Here is a 16,734-nt window from a genome sequence, read left to right on the forward strand (position 1 = left end):
TACAAGCCTGCATGGAGAATCACACTCTGTGTAGTACACTTTGTTATTTTGGAATTAAGATATTGTATAAAAGGTTCATGTATTCTTTAAACCACACAATCACAGGGGTGAGGAGGAGATTGGACATTATGACCCTGCAGAGGATCTGGGTTTAATGAACTCACACAGCTGTAGGAATCATTGTCCTCGGGTAGAGATGGGCACATGTCCTTCTTCCCAGGTGTTGGATGCTCTCCAAACATATATCTCACCTTCCTGACTTAGTCCTTTCCTCTCAGATTCCCTTTTATGGGACCTAATCTTTAGGTCTGTAAGTATAAATAAGGGACTGTATTTCATGCAGTGCACTTTTGGGGAAAATGCTTTTCCATTTATCAAAAAGCCTCAGGATCGCTAGCTAATTTTCCTCTTAAGACTTGGGGAGAGATACACATGGAGATTTCCTTTGGAGTTTCTAATCTTCTAGAATGGCATACATCCCATTGACAGCTCCTAGGTATCCCTACCTATGGGGCCAAATAGATTCCCAGCTCAGTAGGATTAGCCTGAAGGGTCTTCAACTTGTTATCTTTATTTATGTCATTGTGCAAAGTAGTTACTTTTTTGATCTATTTTTGATAGTTCTTTTATCTATTTTTTATTATTTTACTATATTAAAATAATATAGATTTCTCTTTTAAATTCAGAATACAACTTTAATTATAAGGGTTGGCAGCCACTCCTGGAGAAGACAATTATTTAAATTGATATTGTCTCCAGGAAAAAAAAAATGCTTTTCATTAATAAAATTTTGCTGGGAGGGCAATTGGTCATAGTGTCTTCATCTCTGTGGACATCTAGGATCCTTTGGCATTTGATCTGCTTGTCTCCTGTAGTAAATTTGGATCAAATATTCATCCTCAATACATCAACAATATATTTAAATCTCTAACTTTACACATGTATAGCATTTCAAAACTCCTGACTTTGCGAAACAGCACGGTGGCCGAGCAGTGGTTAAAGTGATGGATTCACAAAAAATGTTTGACACACCTCACTCATTATGGAAAATAGGACTTTATTTTCTGAAATAGGTATCCCATTATCATGTGTTGCATTGCCTCAGCGCACAGACCTCAAATGAACGGTACATTTCACTGATACACTACAGAAGGATGTGTTACAATTATTATGGAACAACTATTAGTAGCATGGATAGAAGCTGAAAAGCAGAATGGAAAAAAACCCATAAATCTCCTGAGGCATATCCATAAATGTTAATGATAATGCAATCCTGCATTTCAACGCATTGACCGCTTTACTGGTCCTTACCAGGGACCTGATCCTTCTGAATGCCTTTAGTTGCTAGTAGTGCCATGAAAGATGAACACGCTCAAAAGACACAGGATTCTGTCCTCTGCTCCTGGGTTCCTTGCTTCGTATGTTAATGACCCTTTGGATTAAAATGTCCTCTTTCATCATGTTGTGGCATTCTGCTTCACTCCATCAGCATCCGGGTTTGCTCAACCTTTAGAAAGCGATGGTTACATAACATATCTGGATTTCTATTTTATTCTTGTTGAGATCCCACTTGGTATTTGAATGATGTATTTATTTGTCTTTTGGTTTGTTTTCCCCATTTATTGGGGTTTCTGTTTTACTTCAGAGGAATAATCCAGCTGACCTAACAAAATGCCCCGACTTTTGATAAGCCAATGGAGTGATTTATTTCTTAGTGTAGGTGAGCGTTTTCTCCATGTCACTGTAGGCCAGATTTTTCAAGCTCGATTTCCAAAGTTCTTCATCTTGAAAGTGGTCAGCATTTCCAGCTTTTGTTGTCTTCAGAGACTTGCTAGGAACACTTGATAGAATCAGAATAAGACACCTGGATGCATATAACTTAATTGAAACACTTAAGCAGATAAAATACTTTTTAACTGTGTAATGTTAAATGTTAAAATGTTACTTCGTGATTTATTCTCTTATCTAGTTTTAAATAAAAAACATGACATTCTTATTTTAGTATTTCTTGACTATAACTGAAACAGTTTAATTGTTTAGCTTTAATTGTGATGGAGTTTCTCATCATACTAAACAGTTTTCTAGCAACTGACTTCAAACAGATTTTTGGTTACCAGTCTGTAAAACAGACTGTGGCTTTATTTTCTTGATTCTAGGCATCTTATGCTGCAAATTCTGCTTTATGAGCTACCCTAGTTTTGAAGTAAACAGGGCCGTCAAACCTAATTTGCGGAGTTTTGTGCAGAATTGTCCATTAAACATTATCCAAATATGCCCACAAAAAACGAGGTTTAGTTTGATTGACTTGTCCCATTGCAAAGTGTGCACCTGCTGTGAAATGAAGTCAGAGAGGAAAAAAGTGGAATAATTTAACTTTTTTATTTGTAAAGATAATCAGGGTTTTTCTGATTACATCTTAACTTCATAAATGTTAAATAACCTATCAGCATCTAGTTGTTGTAAATTATGAAAAGGAGTATTGCTGGGAATATTAACCAACTAAATCCTTGTTCTTTAGTGAACATGAAAATGTGTTATGGCAGGTTGTCATTGTGCTCGTGGTAACTTTGACACCAAATAACAAAACTGCCATTTGCACTTAGGGTAAATTGGTTCACTTGTGCTTTTATGGTTCCTTTTATTCTGACATAAATTTATGAACTCTGGAACTAACCACGTCGTGTGGTTTCCCAGCTGACTTTAACAAATATGCCCATTTCATTTGCTTCAGTCATCAGAACACACAAGGTAGTTGTTTCAGACTGGCTGCAGATGCAAAGCTTTTTTGACAATATTCTGTATTGTATGAGTATGATTTTTATTTTTTAGCTTATAAAGTGGTATTTTGATGTTAGTTTGGGGCGAATGCTGGGAAAGATTTCCACTAAATGTTGGTTATAATTTTTCAGGGTGTTTTCTTCAATTTATTTACAATTTCATGATCACTTCCTGAGAATTTTTTTTCTGCTGAGCATATTTACTGTTGGTATCATTCCTAATACATTTGCTGTTATGAGAATTTCAAGATTTGGGGATTTTTTTAGCATTTCTACTGAGATACAGGCTGAAAGTTAGACCTGGATAAGTCAGTTATTTTGAAATAGGTGTCCCTTGCTCCATAGGGATAGCTGGGTTCAGCTGTCCATGTTGGTATTTAACCTGCCTTGGGAAACCAGGCATTCCAAGAAGTGCCATTCAAAGGCTTCTGTGAATTTCTGCTTAGAATAAATGCACCAGATCAGACAATTCACAAAAGTGAATTAAATATCACTTTCATAAGATAGAGGACTTTTCTATCTGAAATATCTAGTCCATTGTAAGGACTGGAAAAGAAGGGGACCTTAACTCATTATCAGGAAGAAATAAAATGTTTCTATTTGATTTGCTGCCTAACAATTCAAGTTCTTACTTTAGGATCTTTTGTTCTGTCCTTTGCAGCCTCTCCAATTACAGAAAACAAGGTAGTTTAGGTGTAATAATATATCTTTAGTTAAAGGTATGATTATAAAATGCAGACTCAGGTGTTCTTTACCAGAAGTTTTTGTCTTCTATATATCAGAGACATAAAATCATTTTCTTGGTTTCGGAAGCCATCTACTATACTTCAGGATCACCTCTCAGAGTTTTTCTTTGTAACATCCTGCATAACTTTAAAAGCTGTTATTTCTATTACTGCATTCTGAATGACTGGAGTTTTGTGTTTTCTTGAAACTTTTACACTGGAATTTGTCCAGTTTCTGTCTCCTCCGTTTGTCGCTTCCATTTTATCAGTATCTTTTTTCTCCTTGAGAGAAAACCCAGCAGTTGAATAAACTTGAGCAGTTGAATAAACTTGAGCAGTTGAATAAACTTGAAGCCACTCTACTTCAAGGCTAATCTTTAGGCTCTTTTAGTGTAATGGCATTTCCTTTGTCTAGTGCCTGCTGAGAAAACACATTCTTCTCATTTCTTTGGGATCTTTCTGTTCTCTTCTCTCTTCTGAGAGATGTAAAAACTTGATATTTCACAAACATTTTTCTGATCTTCCAAAGAGCATCAACTGTTTATGGTATCATAAAAATTTTTTTTTTTTTTAAGTTAATGTGCATATTCATATTTAATTAAAAATCCTTTTAAAAGATACACAGAAATGGAAAAAATTACTCTTATTAATTACAGGATAATAGTATCAATCTAAATGCTTTATTAGAAAAGCACCAAAATCACAACTGGGAGTAAGAATGGACTTGTTTGCCAAAGTGATGAACGGGAAGGTTCTCAAGACAGTCTTGAGGTCAAACCTCAGAACTGCTACAGGAATTTGGTTCTTAGTGCAGTTAGGCAGACAGCTCTGTGACATCTCTAGTAGGGGTGCTCTATTGAAAGAGCGGTGAATTCCTGCAAATCAGATAATTTTGACTCATTTTGGAATGGTACCTGGACTACTTTGGTTTTTGCACATTGTTCTGGTTGTTAAGCAATTAAGACTGCATAGGACTGCAGAATGAAAGGAAATACACATAACAGACAAACTCTTCTTTAGTTATTCTCTTAGTTTTATGAAATTGCTGATGCCTGTGTACAACAGTCTACAGTGGACAGAAAGTGAACAGCCTACAGCCCCTTTTCTAATTACACTGGAAAACAACCACTATAAATAACTACTGTAAACTACTATGATGTTTTTGTTAGTTTCCTGGATTATTCTTTCAACTATAGACTCTGATAAGGAAAAGAATATAATTCAGACAATAGCTGGAGGTTCTCTAACTTTCAACATTAAGGATCAAGGTATAGAAGGACAGTCAGAGCTGCAGCCTAATGGTAGTTGTCCTCTGTGTAGTCTTTGAAAAAAATAATGAAAGCCGTATGAGAGGAGACAAGAGAAGATCCAGGAATCTGTGCCAGTCATTCTGAGGGGATGGCATATGGCTTAGTTGTTCTTTTGGAATAATTGATTTTCCAGCTTCTCAACAGAACTGGAAACCTAGGAAGTGACAGGATGGGAAGAGGATTAGAGGGGAAAAAATGTTTGAATTAAAACAAAGTGGTAAAAATTAGTTTCATTTTTCTTAGACAAAAACTAAAACAAAATATTTTATATCAGCTGATTTTTTTGGGGGGGGGATCAGGCTACTGCATTATACTTGAGTAGCAAAGTAGGCTAAGAGTATGAGAAACATTCAGATACTACTGCTGGGCTAACAAGGTATAATTTGCTAAACTGTGGCAATTTAGTTGTTTGATCGTATGACTCAATACACAAGCAGTGTTTAGTAGCTGTTGCTTTAAACCCTATGCCTCCAAAATAAGGAAATAACAGATGCCTGCTTCCCAGTCATAAGACCCACTCCTCTTCCCAGAGGTGGCAATTGCAACAGTTGCCTTGATTGAGGTGGATTTTGATTTTTAACTGTCTTTAGAACTGTAATGTCCGTATTCCAGTTGTGATCTGCAGATTTGTTTCAGTGTATATTTAAATGGGTTTGGTTTCTGAAAGAGACAGTAGGCAAAATCTAAAGAGGAGCTTGCACTTAAAATTGCATGTGATGAATGCATCTTTGAATTTGTCCTGCGCAGCTGTTAGTATTTCAGATAATCACTGGTCATCTCTTTTTCACAACAGGGATATTCATTGCCAGTGTGCCTTTGGAATACAATATCTTACTAAATGCAAGCAGTCCCACTCTGCTGGTGAAGCCAGTAGGTCGGGCCCATTCTGGTTTTGTGGATGGCCTAGATCCCTACACCCTCTATGAGATAAGGATACAAGCATGCCAGAATGGTAGGATGATTTTAAAAGACTCACTTGTGTGCCTGGAAGAGAATGGAAATTTGCCAAATAGATTCAGCTCAGAAAAGCAGATAGCTAAAATCTTATTTCTAAAATGGTGTGAAATGTTTATCTAGTAAAAAGAAAGCGTAACACAGAATGGAGTATTAAATATTTCTCCATGTTGTATCATTAATATTTTAATATTTTAAATTGAGATTAAAAAATTATTTGGGGTAATATGTGCCATTATATTAAAAGCTTATCACAGATAATATTAATAATATTTGAAAATGTGCCTACACAGAATAAAGTCAGTTCTGTAGCAGTTCATCTGCAAAAAGTGGTAATCATAAAGAAACGAGAGAAGAGCCCAAATACTACATAATCCCTTGAATTTAATGGAAATTTTCAAAATCCAACTGAAATAAATTTTTCTAAAATGACAACTAGGAATTAGTTCTCTTCTCACCTGCACTGGTGTAAATCAGGAGCAGCTCATCAGTCGAGCTGCACTGATTTAAATGAGCATTTACTAATGTAATGAAGTTAAATGAGGCACCATTTCAGCAGGAGTTTCTTTACTCCACATTCGTCTGTTTTCACTGTATTATCTGTTATTTCTGGTAGATTACTTCAGAAATGCTCAGTCCTGAACTTCATCTCATAGAAAAGTTTATGCTAATGGGAGAAATAAAGGAATTGTATGACTGCTGTCATAGCATGTCAGAAACATCCAACTTGGATACTCCAAAGTTTTAATTATTTTAAGCTTCTTACCTTGATATTTGTATTATTGACCTGGGGACTCTGTTGCACATTCTAAAGGCAATTCTGGAAGCCTAGAAAGCTTTGTCCAGGCAGTACAAGAGTTGTGATTTGACACAGACAATGTTTGAAAGGACATTTTAATAATTTTAACAGGGAATAGAATGTTTAACCAGTATTTTATTGTATTTTATTTTTTCATCAAAACCATTAAATGTTCTCTTGTATTTTGTTTCTTTGTGTGATTTGTTGTTTTCATTCAGTAAATGCAGCTATCGTATAGTCCATTCAGTAAACGTAGCCATTGTATAGTCCAATTGGAAAAAGTGTCTTTTCTTGCATTTTCAATTTTGGAAGTCATTGTTTTTGTTGAGGAAGACACTCTCATTTCTAAGCAAACTTCTGAATCTGTAGGTGGCTGTGGAGTGGGTGGTCGAACGTACTCAAGAACTGCTGAAGCACCTCCGAGAGAATTGAGCCCACCTATCGTTAAAGCAGCTGGGTCTGCGCTCATAGAAGTGAGATGGTCACCTCCTAAGAAACCAAATGGCATCATTACTAACTACTTTATTTACAGGTAAATGTTTTATCACCTCATTTGGTCTTACTGAGGTGTACGCTTCTCTACTCTGTGATATATTAGCAGTTGAAAAAAGTGTAGAAGATGTAAATGGTAAAGTTTGTCTGATTTCTTGCCTCTTAACTACTAAGATAAAATACTAGTCTGGGAGTGCAAAGGTTGAGAAAAAGAGCTGAGACAAGAATCATATATCCTTATCTAAAAATGGCAAAAAGTAGCTGAAAATATATTTTAAAAAAATCAAAGGGACAGACAAAATTGGAAGATAGATATTCTTAAAGTATGTTTACGCAGACTAATAGATATTTTCATCTGTGTCATGTGATAGACAATTGAGGAATTTGGAATATAAACAGGAGTTATTCAGTGTTGATGAAAAGATTTTCAAAGCCCCAAATGGTATCTGGATTCTTAACATAGGTCAGTTTTAAGAGAGGAATTGTGTTCCTATTTATAAGTAATTAATCTGCAGTAAGATAATAGTGCAGCTCTATTTTATACAATCTCTCAATTAAATTACATCTATTTATGTCTCTTGGTGCTTGTACTCAGCTGCCCTGTCTAGGTGGCTGACTGACACATCCTCGTTGCTGGTGCTCTGAAATTTCCGAGCACTGCATGATGACTTTTCTATGTAGATAGCTCTGTTAAGGGAAGTATCAGCACAGCAGAGCGTGGACTTCTGTTGTGCTGATTGCCCCTTTGAAGCTAGCAGAAGGGACCTTCTTGAATAGCTGCAGAAAAGAGGACAGAGAACTCAAGCCATGTACTGGAGAGAGATTTAAAGTCTGAGTCAGGAGTTGGTTTTCCCAACTCCAAATCTGCCTTGCAAACCTGCTGGGCTGAACCTTCCCTTCCCCACAGAGTTTGCACTAGCTGGACATTTTATTGTATTGGAGCTCCAGCTAAGAGGGAGAACCAAATTACCTATTGGGAATCAGCAATGATGATTAATATAAATTCACTTTTGCCTTAAACACATTAGTAGCCTCTAAAAATTCCTGCTCTCTTGCCAAACCTTTTAATCTGCTCTTTTATATTTTATAATTGTCTGACCAAAAAAAAAAAAAAAAAAAAAAAAATCAAGCCTCTTCCCTATATAAAGAGAAATAAAGTATCCATTATAGCCAAGATATGTCTTCACTCTGTTGGTTTTGTAAATAAAGCTGATGATTACTGCTGCTATTCCATGGCAGCCGTAGAAGAGGAAAACAGGAAATATAATGCAGAAAGCCTGCTTCAATGAAAAATACTGTAAATTGAATTTGACAGGATTTGATGGCATTTGATTATTCTAGTCACAGCCAAACAATGATATAAAGAGTAATATGAAACAGAATGTGTTACTGCCTAGCAGACTCAAAAGCAATAAACCTTCCTCCAATGTGACACAATCACTTCACAATCATAATTGTAGCCTGTTTGATACCTCTGAGTACAGCAGAAGGGCACTGACTGACATAGATACATTTTGTTTTTTATTTAAAGTGAAATGAAAATGGCGCACTGGGGCTCCAGATACAATCGTTATATTCACCTACATAGGCATGAATCACTTGGCAGTTATTTCAGCTGAAGTTTAAATGTGCTTAGACAACAACAATATCAAATCTTTCTCAGATAGCTGCAAAAAAAAAATCAGAAATGGGATGTAAGCACATAGTTCTTTTTCATTTTGTAGCCACACATATCCTTACATTGTTATAGCAGCAAGACTGCAGTATTTCTACGGAAGGTTATGGCATGTAATTTCTTCTTCATCATGTGCCTCTTCCTTACTGCATCACGACAAAAATAAACTCATTTAACTCAAAACCTGGAATGTTTGGGGAGCTAGTCTGTGTGCAGAGCTTCACACTGAAATGGCAAGACTTGTGCCTGTCTCTAGAGTCACAAAAGCACTTGCAAGTTTGCAGCCACTTTGTTAGAAAATAATAAAAAAAAAATGTTAGTTTATGAAAAAAAGGAATGATAACTTTTTATTTGTTTAACCATTTTACACATAGATCTGAGGCTTTTAAACTTTTGTAGCAAGGACCACAACTTGGAAGAGATGGTGAATGAGAGGAGATGTGGTTTATGAGACAATCACCCAATCTACTTCTCTCCCCATTCATCATGACGTAACGTCCCTGTGACAACCACAGAAATTGCTAGGCTGGAAAAAGAATGTTATGAAAATAGGTGATGTATTTCTTGCTGTATTTTAATAAGATATAGGTCACATCAGCTAATGGAACTGCTCTTTGTCGACCACCAGCATGCACTGTGTGGGAGGCACATGAGACGGATCTTAAAGAAACATTACCTCTAAAATTATAAGGGTTTTAGATCATAACTGCCTTAAGGGAGCATTTGCATTTCTGTGAAAGTCTCTGTGTCACAATCATTAAGTTATTTAGTATGTGTATGTAAGTGGGTTTGTAATGTAACTCTCATTAGCTGAGCAGTCCTGATGGGTAAGAAGTAGCAAAAAAATTAGCAGGCAATTTTAAGACACAGGAGATGTCTCCTGGCTGTTGACTCTTCCAGCTGGCTGTTTTGGGACTTCTAGGAAATGGATCAATTTAACTAATTCTTTATGAAGACTTCAACACCTATCCTTATATACTAATCGTGAGCTACACCAAATGCAGACATTTCAAGGCTTACAAGTATTAGAGTTGGTTTAATATAAGAACCCTTATGGATATATGAACTTCGAAGAATTTTATTTTTACCTGTAACTGATACAATGTGTAATCTAAACTAGCATATTACATGCAGTAAACTCAACCTTGTTTTGTTCCATTTTTGACATCAATGCTTGTAGAAAATATACACCTACACACTACATGAGTATAGATTTGTTGAAAACAAATGGTAAGCAAAGCTACTTTGTTGAATTAGATGTGAAACTGTAAAGGTGGGGCATTGCTAGTGTTGAATTATTCCCCCACAAAATCATCTGAGACTGTTTTGTCCCAGGACTTCTTAGTGTTTCTAGAAATAACTCTGTACCACTCTGGAAAGGGCGATAGCAGGCACTACCAAAACTTGTACTTTTGGTGCATGGTGGAAAGTATATACTTGCGGAGAAGAATTCTGTTCTGATCTCCAAGATCTCGTGGATTCACTGACTCCTCCTCCACATAAGGAAGCTGAGGGGTGAGTGCTGTAGGCAATGTTGCTGCCCTTTGCATAGAGCTTTGCATAGTCATCTGTCTCACAGAAGCTTATATTCTCCTCTTTATGTCATGTAGCTCAGATTGGCAATGGGATAGGGAGAATTTGCCCTTAAAAAAAGCTGTGTCTGATCATCTTTAGAATGAGTGTGCAGCAAATCAGACTATGCAGATTAAGAGACAGCTTCCAGCTCCTGGAAATGTTATTCTCTTATGCAGCTCATTGTACATAAGAAACACTTCCAGTTAAATGAGCAGTTGAATCTTAAATCTTAAGACGATTGAAATGATTACAGACTGTTCAACCACTTCTGTTCAAAGTTTATTCATACATGAAGATATTCTGTTTTTTAGCACCGCAGATGGAACCATTTACCTAACCATAAGTTTCATTCATTAAATATTCAGCAGTAATAAGATCTAAGTACTTAACCAGACTACATTGTACGGCTTTGCTTGTGGATAAGCTTACAGTTGGTGGCATATTTGATCTTCCACTGAGAAAAAGCTGTTTATCACAGAATTTGTAAAATGTTATAAAATATAAATTTGAGTATTCATTTAATTGCCGTAATGCTTAATGAGACAAGACAGATACTAAACGTGACTTTATTGCACTAAAATATCCTTTCTCTTCAATTATCTTCAAACATTTTTAGGCATATTTTAAGTAAATAGGGATAAGACTATGTATGTGGTGCAGAAGAAAGGTGTAGTAGTCATTCACCTTTTGGAATTCTGTGTCTCACATTAATTAATTCAGTGAACAACACCTAAGGGAGAGTCCCGCGTAAGGCCTATTTTGCCACTACAATTAAGCATGGAAGAGTGTATTAAAAATACTTAATGGAACTGTGGAGTCAATAGCAGATTTTTTTACCTCCACTATTTCCAGACATCTATATTTTGTTTTGTAGCAATTGAGAGAATTACTAGGGAGTCTTTCCTACCTGTTCTACCTGCTATGCTTCAGCCACTTCTGCCAACCAATTCTCAGTGTCAACACGTCCTATAATATGCCTGTTACACTGCACTAGAAACAGTAGACCTCAGCACTCTGCTTTTTAAAAAATTACACTTTAACACTTTAAATTATTCAGTGTCTGTAGAGCTTATTTATGCCAGAGTTCAGCAAAAGATCTTCAGCTTCATGTAAGAAAATAATGTGTTTGTGCATGCCTTATATATGTATATGCACAAAGGATGCCTGAACATCTCTGTAAACACATCTATACATTATGTTTTTCATATTTCCATGTAAATACCAGAATATACGCTATTACAAAACTGATAAGATTATCAGTTTTAAAAAATTGTTGCATTTTGTATTTTTAAAGTAGTTGCTGAGGTTGATCTAACAAAGTAAAAACTGACAGAATTCTGTGAAATACAGATTTTTATCTTGCCAAAGAAATGTTCTTCAGCTTCTGTGTGTGTATAGTAATAATGACACCTGGTAGTCAGACAAACCATTTTACTTCTGCAAATTTGCCCTACTTGCAGTAAAAGTGGCAGATAATGTAATTTGGTTTTTGTGGTTGGCATGGAGGGTGAAAGTGCTTTTACTTACTGTGAAGGCCAAGGTTTCTGTAAAACGTAGGAAAAATACTTAAAAATCATGTGCAGTACAGCACAACCGTCACTGAGATTTATCACAGCATTTAAATGTAACTAACTTAATTTCACACAAACATTTTTATGCCAAGTGAAAGAATTGATTTGGTAACTGTTTTGAAGATGAGTGCTTGCTTGCCTTTTTATATCTGTTGTAAATTATGCATTAGAAGGGGCCACATGAGAAAGGGGTTGAAGATCTCTGTCGTCTCTGATACGCAGAATATCGCCGGGGCCAACAATAAAAAAACCTATCATCTGTCGTAAGAATGGATGCTATGCATTTTTTTATATGTATGCATTTTATATGTTTGTATATATATATGCACAAACACACACAAGGTTGTATGTATATGAATGTTTTTGTATGTATATGTAATGTTTATATTTGTGTGTGCGTGTGTGTGTATAACCCTGTATGTGCTAAAAGTCGATACAGTAAATTGTCTTCGTATATTTGTAGTTTACATTTTTGAAACAGAAACAGCCTTTTTAAAAAAAGTAGTTTATTATAGAAGACACTCCTTGTGATATGTTTAATGAGCTTTTGTGGTAGAGCTGCAAATTCTGCTAAGTTTATGCACATGGGATTACTTATTCCATTTGCAAGAACAAATGGGGTATTTATTGTGAGCAAAACAGAATAAAAAGAAAGTGTGTGGCTTTGGTTTTGAGGGCATGTTTGAATATTTATCCCTTGTGCATTAGGCGACATTTTTCTCTAAGAAATTGGGCTAAAAGTTTCATAAACGAGGAATGCTGAAGTGAGTATATACATAAATAGCTTGATATCTAGAAATATTGAAAATTTGCACCAGTATTGCAAATCAGGTAATTATTTTAGCAACTAAATATGGATTTAAGACTTCATGTCTTAAATTTTGAAATGCCTCATGTCTGGTGTGTTGCATCCTAAAAGGACAATATGCCGTTGCATTGCTAACTTTGATATTACGAACTGTGATTGTGCACTTGCTGGAAGTGTTTCATAGTACTCTCCTAGATATAGGAGAACAATAATTAAATACTTGCCTTGAAAAGCTGTTCTTCACTACTCAGTATCTGACATAGGTTCATAGAAATGCTTTTAAGACAAACAGGCAGTTCACTGTGTGTGTGATGTATAGAAATAAGCTCTGTACTCAGTTACCATCTGAACTTAGGACTTCAAGATCCATTATAGTAGGACTGTTAAAGTAATTTTCAATTTTAAATAAATTGCCTTTGATTTAATTTCAGACGTGCTGTAGGTAGTCAAGAAGAGCTGCTTTTGTTCATCTGGGCTGAAGGAGCTTTGGAATTTATTGATGCATCTGAAGTGCTAAAGCCTTTTACTCTCTATGAGTATCGTGTCAGAGCGCAGAACGCCATGGGGTCAGTGGACAGCCTGTGGGCTTCAGCCCAAACTCTGGAAGCATCTCCATGGGATATGGGAGCCCCTTGGGCACAAGCAACAAGTGCATACTCAGTGTGGTTGAACTGGACTCAGCCTGCATCTCCCAATGGTATTATTTCTCTGTATCGAGTAGTCTATCAAGAAAAACGGAGTGATCCGACATTTAGCATCCCATCTGTGACAGCAATAACTGTGATGGTAAGAACTGGGTAACAAAACCAGCTTTTGATTGTTTTTACTCTGCTTTGACCTCTGTTGGTATTTTAACCAATTATTTAACTAATTATTTCACAATAACTGGAACAATGATTGGTAACGTGATGTTTCACAATTGCCTGTAGGATTTTTTGGTTTAAATTTTGGGTTTGGCCAAATGGGGACTGAAATATTTGATATTAATATCTAATCCCTGGTAAACGCAAGGAGATTGCTCAAAAACTCTGGATGGGTCATGTCTGGAAAAAGCAGGTGCATGCACCTAACTTTGTCAGCCTAGCTCTGAAAATACTGTCCTGAGTTTTTTGTCCTATAGTTATTATAGTTTCACAGGATCTGTATGAAGCACAAAATCAGTCCTTGCTGTATGTTATGCTAGTTTTGTAATTCGGTTGGAATCACAAATTGAATGAATTCATTAGCAATTAAATAGTTCATATATGCAAAGCATTTGCATGTATTCACATTTATAAAAACTCCTCTCATAACTCAACAGTATCAAAAGCAGATCTACTTCCACTTATATTACATTTACTTACATTAGAATGTTGCTTTGCCCTCCTAACATGTCTTTCCCTTCAAAGGACTTTCCAAACATAGATGCATACGATCCTGTGATATCTGTAAATATTACTTTTCTATCCAGTATGTGGATGGATAGACTCAGGAAAGGGCAGGTTGTTTTGTGAACTGTCCAACAATGTTGTGTAAATCAGTGACAGAAGTGGTTATGGTGTGTGCAGTTACTGCTACTCATCCTGCCTATAAATTACATCCTAGCTTTTCTATAGAAAGACAGCATATAGACAGTTGAACTGGACTGTTAGGATAGCTGATGTACATGGTCATCTCTCGAAAATACGTTTTTAGAAAATGTTTAGGCCAGTTGTAGTAAGCTTGGGTTTCCTTAGCAATGCCAGCTCAACTTCATGAACCTAGAATTTTGCCTAAATGATATTCATAGGGTATATTCGTATTGGATAACACTGAAAATCCCCCAAATTTTTATTCACTTCAATTATTTAGTATCTGTTTGACATTCAAATAATTAAAATTATGGTGTGGTTGGATTTAGGATTCTAAAGACCACACTCTAGAATATTCAATAGTAACCTTTAAGTAACTTTCTGAGGTAACTTTTGATATGAAAAGGTGGGAAAAAATCTCCAGCTCAGCCAGTGCATTCTTGTGATCATGTGGTTCAAAAGCAGTTTTGTGTCTAGTTTCCTGGAAGCCTACACAGATAAAGTTTGTAATACATCTTTCTCTGAAAAAGAAAATATTGGCTTCTGAAATAGTTAGGTCTGCATTAAGCACTATGCTGGGTTTTATAAGGTAGATTGGGATTTTCAAAGTCACTGAACTTCAGTAGGATTTTGGTACTTAACTCACATAATTTCCTTTAAACAAGAAAAAATCACAGCTGTAATCATGATGGAATACTTAAAATTTCAAAACCAGAGAAATGACTGAGCATCTCTTAATATTCTGCTTAAGCAGAATCCAATGTGTTGCTGAGCATCAGAGCTGACCTGGCCAGTCATGCATTGCAATGTCTTCTAAGCATGCCAACAACAACAGAAAATATCCAAGATGATTGTACTGTGGGCAATAAAACCTACCAAAATGGCCTTTTAAATAATGTTGCCACAGTGTGTTTCTTTAACAGCATCAGTTAAAAGCCTTTTAAATTAACAAGCTATTATTTACTGAATTAGTATTTTCCTGGCTTCAGAATGCTTTATTTCCCCCAAACACTACCCTGAATCAAAATGACATTCTGGCAGCATATGTATAGCTGTTCTACTAATGTCGCAAAGAAAACCTGACTTGCATGTTTTTTTTTTGTTTTTTTTTTCTGATGTCCTTTGTCTCGAACATTTATCAATTATTATTTTTTGCTATCCTTTTTTATTTTTAAATACTATACTACCCTTTAGGGAAAATCCATCTTGGCAGCTCTTTCACCAGCTGCACTCATTTTAAGCCTTTGCAACTGTGTTAACTCAATAGGGTTGTTGCTGATTTATACTGGGAGTTGAGATCAGAATCATACCCGTTCTGTTCCGAATATAGTGAAATAGCTAAAGCTTTGAATCAAGGATATTGACATGAAGTGCACAGAGTCTTGTTATCAAAGATATCTTTAGGAGGTCAGGTCAATTATCCCAACAGGCAAAAACCTGGACACCAACTTTCAAAGTTATAGCTCCTTTGAAATAGAATTTTATCATGAAATTGCTGATATACCCTTAACTTAGCTTTGTGAATGAGACACTTTAATTAAAATGTAATTTTACTGAAAGAACTAGCATTCCAATGATTAAACTTCTGCCCCTTTAAAATATAGCTTTCAGGAGTACTAGGCTAAATCATTTAATCTCCTAAAGCATCTCTATTGGAGCTCCCTCGTGGGATATGCCATTAGTCATTCTCTCATACAAGCTTCCATGTTACAAGCAAGACTTAAAGTATTAAGCAAGCAATGAGTTTGGTTCTTTATTTAATCTGTGAGACTCCATTCTTATCCCATAAGAATATTCTTGCAAAAAAAAAGAAGCAGTGCTAAAATCACAATAGCCGATCCCACCCTTGTTCTTGTTATTCATATCCTGCTTACCTGCCATAAGACTTAAAGCTTGATCAAAATCTAAAGTTGAAATACAATCCTTATGGCACTGCAGGATACAACTTAAGGTCTTGCTAATGTCACTGCAGACTGTTCTCATTTGCTAATTTCTTTTCTATCCATTTACAAAGCTGAGAAGCATCTTCTGTGCTTTCAAACCTTTTGACAGACTTATCCACTCTGCCTTCCCAATAGGAAGCTATTTACTCTCCAGTTACAGTGTATTAATCTCTATTTGAATTAATGGATCAAAGTTATGGCCGTCCATGACCTTAAGGTTATCAGTGATCCCTTGAAATTTGTGATGCTTGTGGAGATAAAAATCAGAACTGCATTCTGAAAGGAAAATCTCCTGCACTCGAGCAAAAGGAGACTCTGCGCTGTTAGCAGCAGGTGACGTACACACGTGCTCTTCTGATGCTCTGCAGTTAAAGAGCAGTGTCACCCATCTCTCTAGCTTGTTTGGCCAGGAGTATAGTGACAGGTGTTAGGTGACAGCAAGTTAAACTGACATTCTGGTTTATCTGCAGATTAAAGTCAAGTCAAGACTGGTTACAGCAGTACAAGCTTCTCTCACAATGTATTGCCAGTTCATTTTGACCCTCTAAAGAAGGA

General features: G+C 36.0%; 1 protein-coding gene across 1 annotated transcript in view; it reads left to right on the forward strand.

The window, feature by feature from the left end:
* Positions 1-16,734, forward strand: part of USH2A (usherin) — a 397,775-nt gene that overhangs the window by 326,528 nt on the left and 54,513 nt on the right. The window contains exons 58-60 of the mRNA XM_062573566.1: positions 5,606-5,764; positions 6,935-7,097; positions 13,118-13,472. Of these exons, the coding sequence (XP_062429550.1) occupies positions 5,606-5,764; positions 6,935-7,097; positions 13,118-13,472 (677 nt within the window). The remainder of the gene's footprint in view (positions 1-5,605; positions 5,765-6,934; positions 7,098-13,117; positions 13,473-16,734) is intronic.

The sequence above is a fragment of the Rhea pennata genome, chromosome 3 (assembly GCF_028389875.1).
Source record: "Rhea pennata isolate bPtePen1 chromosome 3, bPtePen1.pri, whole genome shotgun sequence".
NCBI lineage: Eukaryota > Metazoa > Chordata > Aves > Rheiformes > Rheidae > Rhea > Rhea pennata.